A 20,452-nucleotide genomic window follows, 5' to 3' on the forward strand; every position below is an offset into this window, starting at 1 on the left:
AAGCCCAACAGGACACAGGGGCCACCTTGCACTTAGGGAAAAAGCAGCAGAAAGAGGGATATGAACGAGGAAAACGGAAAGCTCACCAGTTCAAAGTTGGAAATTTTGTCTGGCTCAGCATGGAAGACATCAACCTCCAACTATCTAGCGAGAAGCTAAATCAACAGCTCGGACCCTACCAAATCTTGGAGAAGATTGGACCCCTGGACTACCGCCTTGACCTCCCTATCTCCCTCAACCGCATTCACCCTGTGTTCCATGTTGACAAACTCTACCCCTGGAAAGGTAATGCTATCAATGGAGAAATACCAACACCACCGGAGCCGGTCTACCTAGAGGATGAAGATGAACCGGAATATGAAGTAGAGGAAATCCTGGATAGTCGGGTCCGGTGGAAGAGGTTGGAATACCTGGTTAAGTGGAAGGGTTACAATGCAGGGCATAACTCCTGGGAGCCAGCACCCAACCTCAGCCATGCTCCAAAGATTGTTCGGGCTTTCCACAAGAAACACCCCACAGCAGCAAAAGCTTGACCATCAAGGGCAATGGTCATAAGAAGGGGGGTAATGTCATGAAGTATGTAGCCCCTATCATTTTCCTTTTCTCACCATCTTGACGCCCTTACTTGTACAATTACATCACTGTCAAATCCCATCGATTACTGATCCATCTGACCCCCATCATTGATTACTGATCCACCTGTTACCCTTCTCCTTCTACTGGCTTCCACCACCTTCCTTGTTCCTAAACTGTACAGTATTACATCGTCATTTCTCGCAGATCGGATTATGTATATATAGCCAGCCCTCCACAGCCTGGTCCCTTATCTTGACCTCTCTGTCATTATCTGGGACCAGATATGTGCTTACTTATTATTACCTATAACTACGATACTCAATATATCTCTGTCATTATCTGGGACCAGTTTGCCTCCGCTCTGCTTAGTCGCTCCGCCTCATCGCCTTGCTTAGTCACTCTGCCTCTGCCACTTTGTGACAAGCTCGTCATTAGAATCTTTGGTATGCTGCAGTCTGTGTCTCCAGATTGCAAGGGCAATGTTGCTGATGGTCACAGGATGCATATTCTTTGCATAGATTTCACAAAGCAATTCAGGACAATTATCGTGACTTTGCACAATCAACAGCTTCAGTAAAGGAAACGGTTTGAGCAAAAATAGGGTTAAGTAGTTTTACTTCACACAAACTGATAGCAATTGCCTCACCTTCCATTGATGCCATTGCGTTTGATATATCTCAATTTTCCAATATTTTGCAGGTATTCTGACCCCTCCAACCGAGGGACAAGCTTGCGACTCCCAAGTAGGAAAGCTGTTGTCCCACACACTCAACAGCTTCACTAAATACTGATGAGGCAAGCAAGGCATTTCCAGAATGGGAAATTCTCGAATATCTGCAGAAGTGAAGGTAATGTCCTGGTATCCCGCAAGGGCCACAGTGAAAGTTTCTACAAAGGCTTTGTCATTTGACTGAAGTGCAAGGAGCCTTTCCTGGAAAAATGATACAGATAAAGGTGCTGCATTAGTCATGAGAATATTTGCAGAAGTCTGAGGTAAAGGTGTTGTAAGAGATGATATTGCAGACACAGAGACCGCACTCAAGGTCAAAGTGTTGACTGTGACAATCCCGTAAGGATCGTCAACCAATGAATCAATCCTGTTCAACTTTTCAAATTGGAAAATCACGTCTTAACCCAGGCAAAAATTTTACCCAGATCTTAATATTGGCACCTTTACTCTGGAGCAATTCCATTTCTTGATAAAGTCCACGACTGGATTTTGCTGTTTTCTGCTTTTTCCGCGAGGGACTCGTAGAGGAGTTGACATCCGTGTCAATAGTACTAGTTGCCAGTGAGGGACATACGTAGATTGAATGATTTATCTCACATACCTTCACTGTGATGGGTCATTGGAAAATGCCCTCAGAGCTTTCAAATATTCACTGCTGCATCGCTTCGAAACCCTGAGACCATAGCTTTTACAAAGGTTTGTAAGATCAGAGGCTAGAAGTTTAGATCTGAAGCCCATTTGAGGAGGTCCGCTTGAGATAAGCGTATGTCAAAGCTCACAGATCAATGACTTCCATTCCACCTGTATCAGTAGGAAAAGACAACTTGCTATCCCCATCTTTGAATTTGATTCGGGGCATGTTGAGAAGAGTAAAAGGTGCTAAGTACAGTCATTGAGAAAGTAGTCTCGTGAGCCAGAATTTCATGATGAGTGAAGAAAAATTCATTCACTCGTCGGAAGTCTGGATCTGACAAGGGACCCCGCTTCGGAGTTTCAAATTAATCAGCCGCTCTGAGCACCCGATGCTTTGCCTCAAATTCTTATATTTTTCCAGCTTGACTTCATTGACAAGGATGAACGATTTAAACACAAGCATCAGAATGTATATACATATCTATGTAATATGAAATATCACTCACCATCCTTCGCAAACTTCTGGCACCCTCCCGTGCATTAAAGTTCAACCTAGTCGATTGCCCTCCCTCCAAAGTCAAAAGAGTCCTATAGTTGGACCTTCTCCGCTCAGGATCGTCACTCTCCCTGAAGGTTCACTAGCGAATCTCAATAAAAAAAAAGACAAAGATCTTCTACCTTCTATCCCTAGCCTTTCCTCAAGCACTGGTTCCGTCACCGCACCTACATCTCATGCTGAAGAATGGTTGAAATATCAAAATTATGCTGATCTGGGAATTGGCTTTCCATCTTCTTGGGGTCTAAGGCTGGGGCTAGAGGAAGAAGGGACATCTCAGATACAATCCAAGATCGATTCTGAGAACCACCTCAGTGTTCCTTGTAGACTGTCCCGAGCTACTTCAACTCAACCTCAAATGCCTTCCTCCCCTAATGCGGATGCTATGCTTGGAATTATTCAGGAACTCGTAGAAGAGACGAGTCAGTGGGATGACAGTTTGTTTATGGACACCAGTTTCAAGGCATTGATTGAGAACTCCCGGTTGACCTCTGTGGACTCTCCATTATTATCATCAAAATCATTTCGTCACTCCCGTCAGCCATCTGGGCCCAGAGGAATAGTGCTTCCTGTTCCAAGTCCTCCAAAATACAAATAAGTAGCTTTATCCATCCGTCTATGAGATTCATCATTTAATGCGAGCCTATTGTGCGCCTCAAAAATTTAGTCAGACTTGAGTGCCCATTTCTCTCTACACTCTTCTTCACATCCTCACGATCCACCGAGCATCAATACTTGAGAAAATTTTTTCCTGCATTCACAGATGGACCTGAGAGGGAGACAAAGATCTGGGCAGAGTGTCAAGTCCATGCCTCGGGGCTCCATTCCGCCGCTCGGTATTCCAAAGATCCACCTTTATTGTAATCTCTCCTTATTGTTCTTTCTCGCTACACATACCCTTTCGTTCTAGTCTCTCCTTATTGTCTTTTACCTTACCCTGCAGGTACTACACGTATAGCTCCTAGTAGTTAGTCTAGCGCTCCGCTCCGTAGATATAAATACTGCCTGTACGCTACTGTAGTTCCTCAGTTTAATTATCAACTTAGATTCCCTCCTTAACTCTGTGCTCCTCTAAGTCTTCAGGCTCATTGCCTTGAAGTACTCTCTATTATAACCTTAGGACTTAGGCGTCCTTTGGTTCGCTTCTCGTCACCGGCGGTACTGCCGCTCCAACTTGGCTGCTACTTAGCTCCTCCCTTCTATACTCTCGATCTCCGGGGACTAACAGCGTAATGGCGGTGTTGTTAATAACTTCACTACTGTCCCACTCGACCTCCCGCACTTAGACACCTTGTGGCCTCTGGCACGGTTACATGGTGTACATGATCTTAACACGGAGATAAAGTGTTCAAACGCCTATATATGAGAAAGAATTGTCAGTCAAGGACACAGTTAGGGAGCGTATGGAATAATTACAGCCAGAAGCACTTGTCTTGAGCAGCGAACCATGCCAATGCTGTTACCACGAAGTCGCACTGGGCGATGGCTGAGACACGAATGGCACTACGAACATACTCGTAAAGCATCTCAAAGGTAAAAGCAGGGTACCCGTCACTGTCTGCCCGATAGAAGGCAAGAAGGAGACAAAGAGATGGATAGTTTAGGGCTGCAGTCTACATGAGGGACAGACTGATTGGATATGCATAGTTCGATTGTCTGTGAAGGAAATGAACAACAATATGTAGAGCCTGATGAACTGTACTCACCTGAGTTTTACCGCTACCCCAGTGACACGCCTAAATTTTGGCTAGACATCTATGCTGTGAATTGTGACATTTTCATGTATAGATTTGTATCGAGAGGACTGTAATTGAGACCCAGATTGACAGTCAAAGTCAATACTGAATCAGTCTAATAAGTTGAAGGGACCATATACCCATACTACCACAAGTTGGTTAGTTTACCCATCTACCTTCGGATAACAGTCTACCTGTTTGTCAAGCAGGATTATACCAGACTCGGACTACATCCAAAGGATGACCATTCACGTATGACATACCAAGGGTATTCTTATTGGACCTTACACTGGCAGGAGTTTGGAAGAACTTACTCAAGTGACCATGAGCCGAGGATTGACTCGAAATAACTTTCTAGAACTCAGGAATTATCAAATACTCCTTCTAGAACGAGAACAAGCATTAATCTAAAAGACTGCGATTTAGTCTAATAGACCAATCAAGTTGCATGGTTGAGGAAAATGACTAGAAGAGTGATCGAAGTACTGTGAGGCTCCAAAGACATATCAAATGAATGCCAAAGAGTCCTGACGTAGAAAATATTGAAGAATGTAATCAAATGAATACTATGCGTAGCTCCCTTGATAGAGTATAGGCACAATGGGTGTCTATTAAAAGAGAGAAGCAATTAGTTTAATCCAGATGAATCAGATTGATAGGATTAGAATCAAGGAGAGCTGATTTGCCTCCGGACGAGGTGACAAATGATCGAAGTAAGTGTTGAACAGCAATGACAGTTGAACACCATTCGAGTCATTCTCTAAAAACAATTAAATTAAATGAATATTGAAGTACCTACCTATGTTTGGAGGTATACTAGAATCTTGGAACCAATATGGACCAAATAAGGACCTGTAGATTCAAATTAAATGGTATCTGACCAATTGTAGAAGTTTCCTGGCGGTTCCGAACATTTATTGTATTAAATTAATTGTACTATGCGACTCTATATTCTGTATGTATAAATAGCGATCCGATGTATCTGGAATACAAAGTGATTTTGGGACGACATTGCAGTGCTAATCCGTAAAAAGGAAAGACACACTCCCGCCAAACTGAAACCTCTTTGCTAGCAGCCATTCGGGCCCGGCACTTGTGAGTATAGGAACATTGTGTTCTGCTCCTTGTGACTGCGAGAAGTATATCCAGTTGTTGGGTATTCTTCGAACTTAGGATCAGTTGTTGGTCTTAAGGGCAAATCACGCTGTGTGGTTGTGCCAGCACATAGTTCTAGCCCTCTGTAGGGGTCTGTGTGTTTCGGTTTTAATTTACTTTGATTCAAAAACCCCAATTCTTGATATACCCATATCAATACAAACCAAAGCACAAATCGTGCTGAATCTACCTTGATCAAAGGAATATATCGAATCCTTAGAACGATTCAAATTGATTGATTGAAGCTTCTTACTTAGCTCTCAAAGCTTTGCGGAACCTTTGCCAACGCTACCCCTTGCTATTAAATAAATTTGATAGCAGTGAACTCGCATATTGTGTATTAGATTGGTTGGTTGGAGTGCCCATTAGATTCCTTCCTTTCTCTTTCACACAAAAACGAGGCAAGCTCGTTATTGTATCTCTGCACAGAATGCAGTTCCTTTGTTTGCTGGAATGGTCAACAACCTTTCAGTGTTATATGTGGGTGGATCACACCTTGGGCTTGAAGTGGTTGTTAAGATCATGTACACCGAGTAACCGTGCCAGAGGCCACAAGGTGTCTAAGAGCGGAGGGTCAAATGGGACAGTAGTGAAGTTATTAACAACACCGCCGTTACGCCGCTAGTCCCTGGAGATCGAGAGTAGAGAAGAGAGGAGCCAGGAGCAGCCAAGTTGGAGCGGCAGTATCGCCGGTGATGAGGAGCAAACCAAAGAACTTATAAGTCCTAAGGCCAGAAGACTAGAGATTGACAAGAGTACAGGGAAGTCTCAAGTTGAGGATGTGAAGAGGATAACCTCAGTTGGAAAGGGAATCTAAGTTGATAATTAAACTGAGGAACTACAGTATCGTATAGGCAGTATTTATATCTACGGATCGGCGCATCAGTGCGGAGTGCCAGACTAACTACTAGGAGTTATACATGTAGTACCTGCAGGGTAGAGTAAAAGACAATAAGGAGAGACTAGAATGAAAGGGTATGTGTAGCGAGAAAGAATAATAAGGATGAGATTACAATAAACAGTAGATCTTGGAATACCGAGCAGCGAAATGGGGAACCAAGGCATGGACTTAACAGCGGTGTGATATCTACTTGTTTGAATAGGTGAGTAAATCATATTATTGCATGTTTCACTCAGGTTTACTGATAGAGCTCAGACCACGCTAGTCTTAGAATTGAACAATGCTGGGGTACAGGTTGCATTCATAGATAATGATGATTTTTTAGAGTGTCTGGAAAAACAGGAGCTCAGTAAACATTGGGGGTTGCTAAGGGGCATAGACCTAGTTATTGGCCGAGCCGATCTTCAGTAAGTCATTCTATTGCATTCTTTCATGAGATGTCTAAAATATATTTCAGTCCATTGAGCATTCCCCCACAGAATATATATTTGGGTAATCTAAAAGAAACTATCAAAGTACTCACAGCTATGGGCATTAGAATCTGGCCTGAATCAGAAGTGGATCATTTCACATGCAAAAAGTTTGTGCTTCACGGTCTTCTCATGCCTATTATCAAGAAAGTGGGAGGTTTAGCTGAGGCTCCAGTTAGAGTTACCTCAAACATTTCTTGAAAGCGGAGAGTGGATCATCAAGATGGAGTACAGCGATGAAGGTGGATACATTTACAGAACAACGGACAGTGTGGAGAAATTCGTAAAGGGCTTTAAGTCATACCATCCTGCCTGCCTTTTCTATGCTATATGCTACAACCCTGCTCTCATCTTATGGGAGGAGGTTTGAGTTTATATTGCTTTTGGAGAATTACTTCAAATGGTCCATACCCAACCCCAGCCCGGGGTAGATGGATTTTACAAGGGTCCAGATCACTGGAAGCTAATATCTGCAGAACATTGCTATGGTTTTCTAACTCCTGTGGAGAAAATACAGTGAGTAACCTTTATTCTGATCATGCATCTAGATGATAAACCTTCTTGTAGACCAGGTCCTACTTCCTGGGAAAGCCACACCAACCCAGAACGTTTGTGGTACCATAGGGATGGCTCAGTTGGACCTGTAGGACGGAATGGCAAGTCAGGGACAGATCAACTCCTTGAATTCACGAGCATGATTTATTATCGGTTAATTCAATTTGAAGATATGGTCTACTGCAAAGTTGATCATCCTACTTCTTTTCAACTATTTATTGCTAGTTTCCATTTACTGTGCCGAATTGATGTTGGTATCATTTGGGATGACTGGGTACCATCTGAAGCACGCTACAGATTTATAGTCAATGAAGTGCAGGAAGGCATGTATGGCCTAATGATGATTGGAAAGGATAGCCGAGGTGCCATACCCAAAGGTATCGTACAGGCTTTGAAAAGGGGTGCTCTACTGGGTCGAATCTATTTTACTATGGACATAATATTATTATTTTGTACACTCTATGCTATACTTACATTACTTAATGTACCTTGTTTACCGGGTATATCCCCTTTGAAAGCTTACTGAGCTGAAAGTTGAGTGTAAGTTTTACTTCGACTTTGGGCACTTGAACTTCGACTTTCAGTGCCAAGTCAAAGTCAAGCTTGACTTTGACTTTGGGCACTTGGACTTTGACTTTGAGCACTTGGACTTTGACTTTGAGCGCTGAGTCAAAGTTAAATTAACCTCCTACTGTAGCTCAATGGTTGACCCAACTGAATATATACAGGAAGACTATGACAAGGTCCCATTGATGGTAAAAAATAAAATAAAAAATTCATGAGAAAACCAGAAAGCCTCAACAGAGATTCAAACCCTGGCCTTTTGAGAATATACAAGGGTCCGCAAGAGGCATTTGTATCAAGTGCTCTACCACTAAGCTATTGAGGCATATTAGTGAACGTACTTGACTACATTGAGTGTCAGAGTGCAAAAATACTTCACCAACAACAAACTGATATAAAGTCTCAATAGGGATTTGAACCCTAGCCTATTAGTGACAATGAATGCATGTTCTGATTTTCACCAAACACTCTACCACTGAGCTATTGAGGCTATTCATATTGAAATCTAAAGATTGTAGCTGTTACTGAGAAAAGTCAAAGTCAAAGTCAAAGTCAAAGTTGAAGTCAAGGTCAAAGCAGAAGTCAAAGTCGAGTGTGGGAATTAATTAGACGCCCACTCCTGCTTGTACCAATTGGCCTCTAGAGGGTGCAAATTATAATTATATTGGCTAGAAATAGTATAGGATTACTGCTATGAAATAGCTCTACCTGTGTATATAACTTTTATAGCAAGTAATTTTCACCAAATTAGTGTCAACACTGCTCAGAAGAGAGTAATAGATCTTTGGCAGTCTCAATCCAGCCCTCTATGTCATGCCTCGACCATTAGCCATAGCTTCCTCCTATGTCTTCATGCCCTGGTGACTACCAAGACAGCCCCAGTATCAGCCATACACTCTCACACTCCACACCGATCCACCTCTGTACCTCCCCAAGACAGTACCATCTTCCTTTCGACACGAGTAACTCCTAAAACCTCCCCCAACATGCGTAAGAAGCCCTCCTACACCTACCCCATTAAGGTACTAATCTCGATTACATGCCTCATGGCCCCTGATGTCCCCTTGTTCACTTCCTGTACCTATTTAAGTAGCTCTGACACGTCCCCAAGCCCCAGCTTGGTATATTTTGAACACACACCCTTTTGCATAGGTCCAGTCCCTGTCCCTTTGTACCTGCTAACCATACGGATTTCTCTTTACTCTCTGTTTCTTTATCTCTGTTCCTCTCAATTCTTGTCTATTGTCTCTACGATTGTCCATACGATCCAATACACGCTTTTACTTCACGTCTAAGCAATCCGAGTGAGTCTCCGAGCTCCCTCAAACAATACTAAAGCTCCCCAACGCCTAACGCCTTGGTGAGCTAACCTCCCCAAAACCTCCTTGAGCTCCCCAATTGCTCCACAAGCTCTGGGACCTCAATCTAGGTAACGTCGAAGCTACCCCATACGTCAAACTACGTGCCGCTTCTCCGTTACCACCTCCAACACTCGAGGACGTCTACTTCCAACCCCCAGTTCCCGGGACCTCACCTCCTGGGCGTGTACCTTTTCAGGAGCTTACACACTCAAGACCTATTCTCTCTATGACCTATTCAATCTTACGTTAACGTTCTAGCGAGTACAACTCCTCCTACACAACGCTACTAGATTCCATACCTCATCTTCCTCTACCTACACCTTAGGGACCCTCCTGGACCTTACAGGAACCCCTTCAAGGGTCACATCTCTCAATCCCAGCCACTTCTAGGTCATTCCTGTCCTCGGTCGCGGTTTCCGTAGCTCCCTTTGAGCCCCAGCCTGCTCCTAGCACGCTACAACATAAACTCCTCATACCAAAACCTGTCAAGTCCATGCCTCGGGCCTCCATTCCGCCGCTCAGTGCTCCGAAGATCCACCTTTATTGTAATCTCTCCTTATTGTTCTTTCTCGCTACACATACCCTTTTGTTCTAGTCCCTCTGTCATAAAGTACGCAGCCCCTATCATTTTCCTTTTCTCACCGTCTCGACGCCTTTACTTGTACGATACATCATCCCATCACTGTCAAACCCCCATCGATTACTGATCCACCTGACCCATCTTCTCTTTCTACTGGCTTCCGCCACCTTCCTTGTTCCTAAACTGTACAGTATTACATCGTCGTTTCTCGTAGACCGGATTATGTATATATAGCCAACCCTCCACAGCCTGGTCCCTTATCTTGACCTCTCTGTCATTATCTGGGACCAGGTATGTGCTTACTTACTACTACCTATGACTACAATACTCAATATATCTCTGTCATTATCTGGGACCAGTTGCTCCGCCTCGCTGACCTGCTTAGTCGCTCCGCCTCTGCCGCTTCGTGACACCCTCCTTATTGTCTTTTACTTTACCCTGCAGGTACTACTCGTATAGCTCCTAGTAGTCAGTCTGGCATTCCGCACCGATGCGCCGATCCGTAGATATAAATACTGCCTGTATGCTGCTGTAGTTCCTCAGTTTAATTATCAACTTAGATTCCCTCCTTAACTCTGTGCTCCTCTAAGTCTTCAGGCTCATCGCCTTGAAGTACTCTCTACTCTACCTTAGGACTTAAACGTTCTTTGGTTCGCTCCTCGTCGCCGGCGATACTGCCACTCCGACTTGGCTGCTACTCAGCTCCTCCCTTCTATACTCTCGATCTCCGGGGACTAACGGCGTAATGGCAGTGTTGTTAATAACTTCACTACTGTCCCACTCGACCTCCACACTTAGACACCTTGTGGCCTCTGGCACGGTTACACGGTGTACATGATCTTAACTGTATAATTAAACTCAATCTGTTAACGTCGTACTAACATATCATTTTTTATGCCTCCGAAAACCCGAGCTCAATCTAGAGCTAACTCCAAAGAAAATACTTTCTTCACCACAGCCCAATCATTTGCCCCTTTCTCCGACTCTATCTCTGCCATCGGTCAACCACGTCGCCGTAATCGCAGTTTCGGTCCAGCCACAGTTCCTACTACGTCGACTCTTCCTGAGGCCATGGAAGAAGAACAACAATTCGAATACAGTACTCTGTATACCGGTGACGGACAACCTGTCCAAGTATTGACCCCTCGCCGTGGACAACCCCCGTGGCCGCTCCGGCTCGGGGCTGGTCTACTACTCGAATTGAGTCTCCCATCCTCCAAGCTATAGCTCGTCGTACTGGGAAACAACCTCAATGTCGTGCTGCTTCAGAATCTCCTCGTGACCCGCCTCCTCACTTCGATCTGGACGCTGGTGATCACGACGATCAAGACCCTCCTGTCGACCCCGAAGATCCGGGTGCCGACAATAACAACGATGACATGCCTAAATTTTGGCTAGACATCTATGCTGTGAATTGTGACATTTTCATGTATAGATTTGTATCGAGAGGACTGTAATTGAGACCCAGATTGACAGTCAAAGTCAATACTGAATCAGTCTAATAAGTTGAAGGGACCATATACCCATACTACCACAAGTTGGTTAGTTTACCCATCTACCTTCGGATAACAGTCTACCTGTTTGTCAAGCAGGATTATACCAGACTCGGACTACATCCAAAGGATGACCATTCACGTATGACATACCAAGGGTATTCTTATTGGACCTTACACTGGCAGGAGTTTGGAAGAACTTACTCAAGTGACCATGAGCCGAGGATTGACTCGAAATAACTTTCTAGAACTCAGGAATTATCAAATACTCCTTCTAGAACGAGAACAAGCATTAATCTAAAAGACTGCGATTTAGTCTAATAGACCAATCAAGTTGCATGGTTGAGGAAGATGACTAGAAGAACGATCGAAGTACTGCGAGGTTCCGAAGGCATATCAAATAAATGTCAAAGAGTCCTGACGTAGAAAATATTGAAGAATGTAATCAAATGAATACTATGCGTAGCTCCCTTGATAGAGTATAGGCACAATGGGTGTCTATTAAAAGAGAGAAGCAATTAGTTTAATCCAGATGAATCAGATTGATAGGATTAGAATCAAGGAGAGCTGATTTGCCTCCGGACGAGGTGACAAATGATCGAAGTAAGTGTTGAACAGCAATGACAGTTGAACACCATTCAAGTCATTCTCTAAAAACAATTAAATTAAATGAATATTGAAGTACCTACCTATGTTTGGAGGTATACTAGAATCTTGGAACCAATATGGACCAAATAAGGACCTGTAGATTCAAATTAAATGGTATCTGACCGGGTATAGAAGTTTCCTGGCGGTTCCGAACATTTATTGTATTAAATTAATTGTACTATGCGACTCTATATTCTGTATGTATAAATAGTGATCCGATGTATCTGGAATACAAGTGATTTTGGGACGACGTTGCAGTGCTAATCCGTAAAAAGGAAAGACACACTCCCGCCAGACTGAAACCTCTTTGCTAGCAGCCATTCGGGCCCGGCACTTGTGAGTATAGGAACATTGTGTTCTGCTCCTTGTGACTGCGAGAAGTATATCCAGTTGTTGGATATCCTTCGAACTTAGGATCAGTTGTTGGTCTTAAGGGCAAATCACACTGTGTGGTTGTGCCAGCACATAGTTCTAGCCCTCCGTAGGGGTCTGTGTGTTTCGGTTTTAATTTACTTTGATTCAAACCCCCAATTCTTGATATACCCAAATCAATACAAACCAAAGCACAAATCGTGCTGAATCTACCTTGATCAAAGGAATATATCGAATCCTTAGAACAATTCAAATTGATTGATCAAAGCTTCTTACTTAGCTCTCAAAGCTTTGCGGAACCTTTGCCAACGCTACCCCTTGCTATTAAATAAATTTGATAGCAGTGAACTCGCATATTGTGTATTAGATTGGTTGGTTGGAGTGCCCATTAGATTCCTTCCTTTCTCTTTCACACAAAAACGAGGCAAGCTCGTTATCTGGAGCCCACCGCGAGGGGTGGTTTTGAAGCTACAATTAGCTTGATAAATTAATTTGAACGTTTGTTTGGATTATATTCGATTATTTGGTAGAAGTGTGTTGATCTTTGTGATACCATTTCTGTGAACTGTCAACATTAGTTCATCAGGAAAACCGCGTACTTCGAAGAATTCGGAGAAAGCAGGAGTATTGACACCGGAAGAATATCGTAAAGCAGGAGTTGTATTTGGGAGATCTACGTTCGGCACATCAGCTCGAACATCCCTATTAAACCCTATGAACGAATCCAGTCGTCCATCCTCTTCTCAAATACCGACAGAAGAATTGTGTGGAAGTTCTGTTTCTAGAGGAACAGGATCATCTATATCTCGAGGAAGACTTACATCTTTGCCGAGGAATTTGAAGAAATCTAATCTCGATCCGAAAAGGAAGAGAAAAGAAATTAATCCAATTGATATTGAAGAAGATATAATTGAATTGATTGCTCCAGAGTCAATTTCAACATCTTCTACATCGATTGAATCAACTAGATTGATAGATACGTTAAATCAGACTATCTCTCAAGCAAGTAAAATGATTGAACCAGTCAAAATGACTACCAATAATTATGGAATGCCTGCGTTGTCAGCTGAAGCTAAGGCTGAGATTGATAAAGCCAGTGCGAAACTTCCAAGAAAGTATAAGACAGCACCATTATTTTATATAACTGATCCAAGTCAAATGATACCATGGTTCGAAGCTACTGAAAGCATATTTGAACATGGAGGAATTACATCTGACGAGGCTAAAGTGAGATTAGCTTTAGAATGGATGTCTTATAAAACGAGACAAGCATTAAGAGTCTTTGATTCGGTGAAGAAACTGAATTGGGATCAATTTAAAAAGGATCTGAAGAATATGTTTCTGCAATCTGTAGGAGACAAAAGAGGATCTAGATTATTGCTTGAACAATTGGTCCATCAATTTAATCCAATTGATGCAGGTGAACAGGAGAAGATGAGAATCTTCAGACTCCTCTTTGATGCTGAAATGAAAAAGCTGATGGACGAACCAAAAATGATCACAAATAGTGATGCAGTAAGGTTGTTCTTGGCACCTATGACTCCCGAAGTAAGGAGAGGCGTGCTAGAAACAGTTGTGAAAGATGTATCAGTTACGTCTATGTCAGATAGACGAAAGGAAGACCCTTTCAAGATTGACGAAGTAATGAATGTGGCTGAAAAGTATATGATTGGGAGTTCATTTGATAACTACTATCAAACACTTTCCATTGCTTCTTCGAGCCCACCAATTAATAACCCTAATTCATTTAGTAGGGGACACATTAATTTGCCGTTTGCTGCAGATGTTCCCAAGACAGATAGGAACTATCTTCAAGCATTGAAACCCAAAGTGGAAGACGAATTTAAGGATCTTCTGGGAATTAAATTAGAAAGTTTGATTCCAAGGGAATTGACGGAAGAACAACAGCAGATGGTTGCGTTGAATAAAGACCTCATGGAGGCAAATTGTTAAGATCATGTACACCACGTAACCGTGCCAAGGCTACAGGGTGTCTAAGTGCGGAAGACGAATGGGACAGTAGTGAAGTTATTAACAACACTGCCGTTACGCCGTTAGTCCCCGGAGAGCGAGAGTAGAGAGAGAGGAGCTAAGTAGCAGCCAGGTCGGAGCGGCGGTATCGCCGATGACGAGGAGCAAACCAGAGGACGTTAAAGTCCTAAGGTCGAGGAGAACGTACTTCAAGGCGTTGAGCCTGAAGACTTAGAGAAGAGTCAAGTTGAGAAGGGAGATCTAAGTTGATCTAAGTCGATAATTAAACTGAGGAACTACAGTAGCGTACAGGCAGTATTTATATCTACGGAACGGCGCATCGGTGCGGAGCGCCAGACTAACTACTAGGAGCTATACGAGTAGTACCTGCAGGGTAGAGTAAAAGACAATAAGGAGAGACTAGAACGAAAGAGTAAAAGACAATAATGAGAGACTAGAATGAAAGGATATGTGTAGCGAGAAAGAACAATAGGAGTGAGATTACAATAAGGAGCAGATCTTCGGAGTACCGAGCGGCGTAATGGAGGCCCGCGGCATGGACTTGACAGTATCCCCCTCTTAGGCTTGAGCCCTCGAAAGCCATTAATACCGGGAGTTGGTTAGTCACCAAAGAAAAATTTTAAAGGCCGTCAGGATCAGGGATTTGGCTCATCAGTCAGCAGGAAAATTTTCAAAAGCCGTTAGTACCGGGAAATGGCGTTAGTCATCAGTGAAAATTTTCGGTTCACCGTACACCAAGTACAATTCGAAGGAAAATTTTCGCTGGTCCGTGCGCAGTTTTGCCGGATAAAAGGCCCAGGGTTTTGCCGCTAAGGGCCTAACTTTTCCTCAAATTTTCTAAGTCCACAACAATGTCGACAAGCCGTACCACCACCACTACCCAACCCTCTGCTAGTACCTCAGCCCGCCCCGCCGATCCTCCGAGTCCTGGCGCTCCTATCGACGAGGATGAAGACGAAATCCTCAGGGAGGCCCTGGCATGGGTTGAACGAGTCAAAGCTAGGAAAGCAGCAGAGGCTGCCAAGAAGAAGGCAGCAGAAGAGGCGGCTGCGAGGAAGGCAGTAGAGGAGGCAGAGAAAAAGAAGCGAGCGGCGGCACAGGCGGCGGCGGCCAGACATCAGGCTGCTCAAGGTGCACGCGACCGGGCCGTTCGGGCTCGCGAACAGGAGGACGAACTCGTCGAGCGGAGGAGGAAGCTAGCAGAGGCTGCAACAGCTAGGAGTCAGGGAGGAACTTCGACGGGGGATGTTTCTGCGTCGCCGAGAAGGCCAATTGTGGAAATATCGAGGTTGAAGAGTAAAGGAAAAGGCAAAGCCAAGGTTCAGGTGCGTCCTCTTTTTCCCCTGATCTCTTCTTGTTGCTAACTTATTCCTTTTCAGCCCGTTGGTGAGGACCCCGATGATGGCGATGACGGCGACGATGATGATGATGATGAGGATGACCGAGAGCCTTGCAAGCGGTGCCAGTCGAAGAAGATCCCTTGCCTAAAGCAGGCTGGCAAGCGGAGCAGCGTAATCTGCAAGCCCTGCCACGACTCGAAGGTGCGATGTTCGTACTCGGGTCGTCCGTATGTAGTGAAGAAGGAGGGAGGATCAAGTCCGAGCGGCGAGCGCTTGGCCGTACTCGAAAGTCAGATGGCGCAGATCCTCGCCGACAACCGGGCCTTACGAGAGGCCAATTCGAAAACTCAGCAGTACCTTCGCCAGCTGCTGAGAAGGCAAGAGGACGATCATACGCGCCTCATATCCATGGACACTAGGATGTCCTTGATGGGTATGGGAGAAGGACCGGCGGCGGCAGGACCATCGAGGAGGACCACCGAGCGGCGGCGTCCGTTGAAGGGGCGAAGGGTTGTTGAGGAGAGTGATGAAGAAAGGGAGGAAGAAGAAGAAGTGGAGGAGAGGGAGAAGGAGACGGAGAAAGATGGGGAAGGAGAGGAGGAGGAAATAGTCGAGGAGGAGATGGCGCCGACCGAGGCGCGAGCGGATAAGGGGAAGGAGAAGGAAGTGGTAGAGTAGTAGTATCGCGGACATCGGACATCGGCCTTCGGCCTCTCTTGTACTTCTTGTAGTCTTCTTGTTGTCTCCTGTCCCTGTTGTATAAATTGTTTTTTTTTGGTTTTTTGTTTGTATATAAAAATTTAACGCGATTTGAATCGGAAAGCGAATGGGCCGCGAGGCGGCGTAAGAAGTAATTAGTTCGAAGTATAGGTAGTTTTTAAGTGTAAATAACATATAAGTGAGAACAGTAAATTGAAGGAGAATGTAAGCAATTTAGGGAAAGAGATAAACACTCAATTTGCTATCATCGTGTTTATCCTCTAACGCACAAAGTAAACTTCGGCGGAGCGCGGCGGAAAAACGGGGAAAAGGAATAAAATGATTTTGTGTGATCAAGGTCCAGGTTTCAAAGGGTATCGAGCGTGGAATGCGGGTACCAGTTCATCAGCATGTAATTCATCAGCAGCAACCCAGGAGAATTCATCGTCGGTACCTTCATAACCGGCCCACCGAATATAATAACGTAGAGGACAACGCTTATACCTTCTGTCCAGCTTGGAGTCCAGGATTTCGGCAACGTTGTACTCCTCTTCACCATCGACTTCAATTGGAGGTGGAGGAGATTGAGTACGATTCGGGAAAGGATTCGGCGTAACCGGCTCCAGCTGTGAGACATGGAAAACCGGGTGAATTCGGCGAAGGTAGTCCGGGAGCTTGAGTTCATAAGATAAAGTACCAGGTCGACTGACGACCTTGAAAGGACCAAGATATTTTTCAGAGAATTTTTCAGTAGGACGAGTAGAGCGAATATGCTTAGCAAGAACAAATACTTCGGAGCCGATCGGGAACTCCGGGTGCGAGATTCTTTTCCTGTCAGCTTGTTCCTTGTAACGAGACTGAGCTAAAAGGATTTCCTCTCGAAGGAAAGTGTGGAGTTCATCAAGGTTGACGACGAAGTCTCTAGCAAGATCAGACTTCATGTCGACCTCGGGCCGAACGGTGATATTTGGGTGGTATCCTTTGTTAGCGAAGAATGGAGTAATACCTGTGGAAGCGTTGGGAGCGTTGTTATAGGCGAACTCGGCGATCGGAAGTAGCGGCGACCAGTCATCTTGTTGGTAGGAACAATAGATCCTGATGTACTGTTCGAGAGTCTGATTGACATGCTCGGTCTGCCCGTCGGCTTCCGGATGATATCCAGAGGTATAATGAAGTTCCATGGAGAGCGCTTTCCCGAGAGCCCGGAAGAACGCCGAAACAAATTCGGAACCACGATCAGAAGTGACATGATTAGGAACACCATGTTTAGAGAAGACGTGAATAACAAAAAGCTCAGCTAATTGTTCGGACGTAATGGTGTCGAAAGTAGGGATGAAAATAGCTTGCTTGGAAGATCGATCCACAACGACGAGGATGGCTGTATAACCATTCGACATTGGCAGTTGCTCAATGAAGTCCATGGAGATGGAATCCCATGGTCGGACCGGAACTGGCAGAGGCTTCAACAACCCGTAAGGCCGATGACGGCGAGGTTTGTTGCGACCACAAACAGTGCAAGAGGTGACATAGTCATGGACGAAGTCTCTGACCTTGGGCCAGGTGTATTGACGACGTACAGCTTCTAGAGTGCGGTTCTGGCCGAAATGGCCGGAGAGTGGATGATCATGAAAGTAGCGGAGAACTTGAAGGCGAAGATCGCCGTGATTAGGAACATAAATACGGTCGTCAAGGCGTAGTAGCTTGTCACTACCTAAGCTCCAACGTTCATTGGAAGGATCTTTTGCAAGTTCCAAGCCAACAACGGAGCTCGGGTCGGCGGGAAGGGCGGGGATGATAGCCTGGTGTAGGGCTTCGATATCCATGATAATCGAGGCTCGTAAAACCGGGCCTTCCAAGAAGGTAGCTCGAAGAGACGCAGTGAGTTGTTCGTTAGTAAAGATAGGACGGAAGTTGTGAGGGTTCACTTGGGCGTAGCCGATATCCCCCTCTTTAGGGTAGACGTCCCAGCGTCTAGTTATCGAGTCGGGTTTCTCGCCGAGTTTCCCCGGCCGGAAGCGAATGACCATATTGAATTGATGCAAAAATTCTGACCATCGGACCTGTCGGCGGGTGAGAACCTTGGTAGTAGAAAAATACTCAAGATTTTTGTGATCGGTGACGACGTCCACCGGATCACCCGAGCCTTCCAGATAATGACGCCAAGCTTTAAAGGCCTCGAAGATGGCCAGTAGCTCTTTGTCGTGGGTATCGTAATTGAGTTCCGCCGCATGAAGCGTTCTGGAAAGGAAGGCTAGAGGATGAATTTCACCGTCAGCATATTGGATGGAAAGAATGGCCGCAATGGCGTAGTCGGAAGCGTCGGTCTCCACGATAAGTGGGCGATTCGGCTCCCAATGGGCCAGTATCGGCGCAGAAGTAAAAGCGATTTTGAGGTTTTCGAAGGCCTCTTGACAGCTGCTGTCCCAGATCCAGGGAGCGCCTTTTCGGGTAAGCCGAGTCATCGGCACAACGATATCGCTATAATTATAGATAAAACGACGATAGAAATTTGCAAAACCCAAGAAGGACTGAATGTCCTTAACCTTCCTCGGGACCGGCCATTCTAGAACTGTCTGAACTTTCTCCTTGGACATAGTCAATCCGTCGGGAGAAAGAATATAACCCAAATACTCAACAGTATCCATATTGAATTCGCACTTGTCGGGGTTGGCGTAAAGCCGATGTTTCCGTAACCGCCGAAGAACTTCCTTAACGTGTTCTCGGTGTTCTTCTGGCGTATCAGAGTAGATTAGAATATCGTCAAGATAGACGATGACACAAACATCGAGCATGTCAGAGAAGATGTCATTAACAAACCGCTGGAAAGCCGCAGGGGCGTTCGTAAGGCCGAACGGCATGACCTTCCATTCGTAAGAGCCGTAGCGGGTCCGAAAGGTGGTTTTCCATTCATCACCTTCAGCGATTCTGACTAGATGATAAGCGTGAGCGAGATCCAATTTGGTGTATATTTTAGCTCTTTTTGGAGCGTCGAGGAGATCTGATATGAGTGGGAGTGGGTAACGATCCTTTTTGGTGATACGATTGAGTCCACGGAAATCGACGCAAAGGCGAAGTTTGCCGTCTTTCTTCGGAACAAAAAGGACCGGAGCGCCGTGAGGAGAGGATGATGGGGTGATGGCACCAGTAGCCAGCTGTTTGTCAATAAAGTCTTTAAGGGCGACTAACTCCTTTTCAGACAAAGGATAAATACGGCCGAGAGGCGGCGAAGCGCCCTCTTCCAAGTCAATCTTCAAGTCGTAAGGTCTATGTTCAGGGAGTGAATCTGCAGCAATCTCGTCGAAGACGTCTGCAAACTCTGCGTACTCTTCTGGGATAGAAGGATGGAGTGGAGGGACAGTAGGAGTGGTGGAAGAGCGGCCGGCGGCGCGGGCCGCGACCTCTGAGTGGATAGCACGAAGTAAAATAGGTTCCATACCAGCGTCCTTGCAAGCCCTGTTAAAGACTGCAGCACTGACAAGTGCAATGTCGACCTCGGGAGTTTCCAGTTGAGCAGCGAATTGAGAGACCGTAGGGTAAGAGTAGATGGGTTCAAAGGGAAATTTGGACGAAAGGGGCTTGGCCCGTGAAGTCCGAGAGCGGCAGCGAGAGCGAGAGCGAGGTGAGTCCCCAGGAGGGGTCTCCTGAATTGTCGGTGAAACCGACGGCGAAAGTTCCGGTAACGGAACAGCGACCTTTGCAACAACAGGGTTGATAGCAGAAGGCACAGATGTCTGTGGAGAATCAAGGTGTGAAGTGTTACGGAACGTAATGTTTCGAGATGCCCAGTCAATCAACGGATTGTAGCGGGATAAGAAACTGTAACCTAATACTGCTTTACAAGATGAATCTAAATGAGTAACATAAAAGGGTAATAGAAGCAGCTCGCTGGAAGGGAACTGAACGGCGATATTCGCCATATCGGTAATGGGTTTAGAAGATAATGAACCATCAAAGAGACGAAGATTAACAGGAGAGATTTTGGTCGTAGGAATGGAATTTTGAGAAACATAACGAGTATTGATGAAAGAGTCAGTAGAACCAGAGTCAACAAGAGTAGGGAATTTGAGAAGAGCAGAGATAGGTTCGGCCGG

The 20,452-nt window shown here is 45.1% G+C and overlaps 1 protein-coding gene and 2 non-coding genes across 3 annotated transcripts; 1 reads left to right on the forward strand and 2 right to left on the reverse strand.

The window, feature by feature from the left end:
* Positions 1-7,157: 7,157 nt before the first annotated feature.
* On the forward strand, positions 7,158-9,627 carry C8R40DRAFT_1175069 (uncharacterized protein; the record flags this gene model as incomplete). Its single annotated transcript, XM_046232278.1, has 5 exons — positions 7,158-7,273; positions 7,325-7,465; positions 7,538-7,689; positions 9,306-9,421; positions 9,496-9,627. 5 exons carry the CDS (start codon positions 7,158-7,160, stop codon positions 9,625-9,627), a joined length of 657 nt encoding a protein of 218 aa, XP_046081949.1.
* On the reverse strand, positions 8,106-8,201 carry C8R40DRAFT_t220. The gene has a single exon. It is a non-coding gene; the product is annotated as a tRNA-Leu (tRNA).
* On the reverse strand, positions 8,275-8,366 carry C8R40DRAFT_t219. The gene has a single exon. It is a non-coding gene; the product is annotated as a tRNA-Phe (tRNA).
* Positions 9,628-20,452: the final 10,825 nt, after the last annotated feature.

Source organism: Lentinula edodes (genome assembly GCF_021015755.1).
Source record: "Lentinula edodes strain Le(Bin) 0899 ss11 chromosome Unknown C8R40scaffold_41, whole genome shotgun sequence".
NCBI classification, from domain to species: Eukaryota; Fungi; Basidiomycota; class Agaricomycetes; order Agaricales; family Omphalotaceae; genus Lentinula; species Lentinula edodes.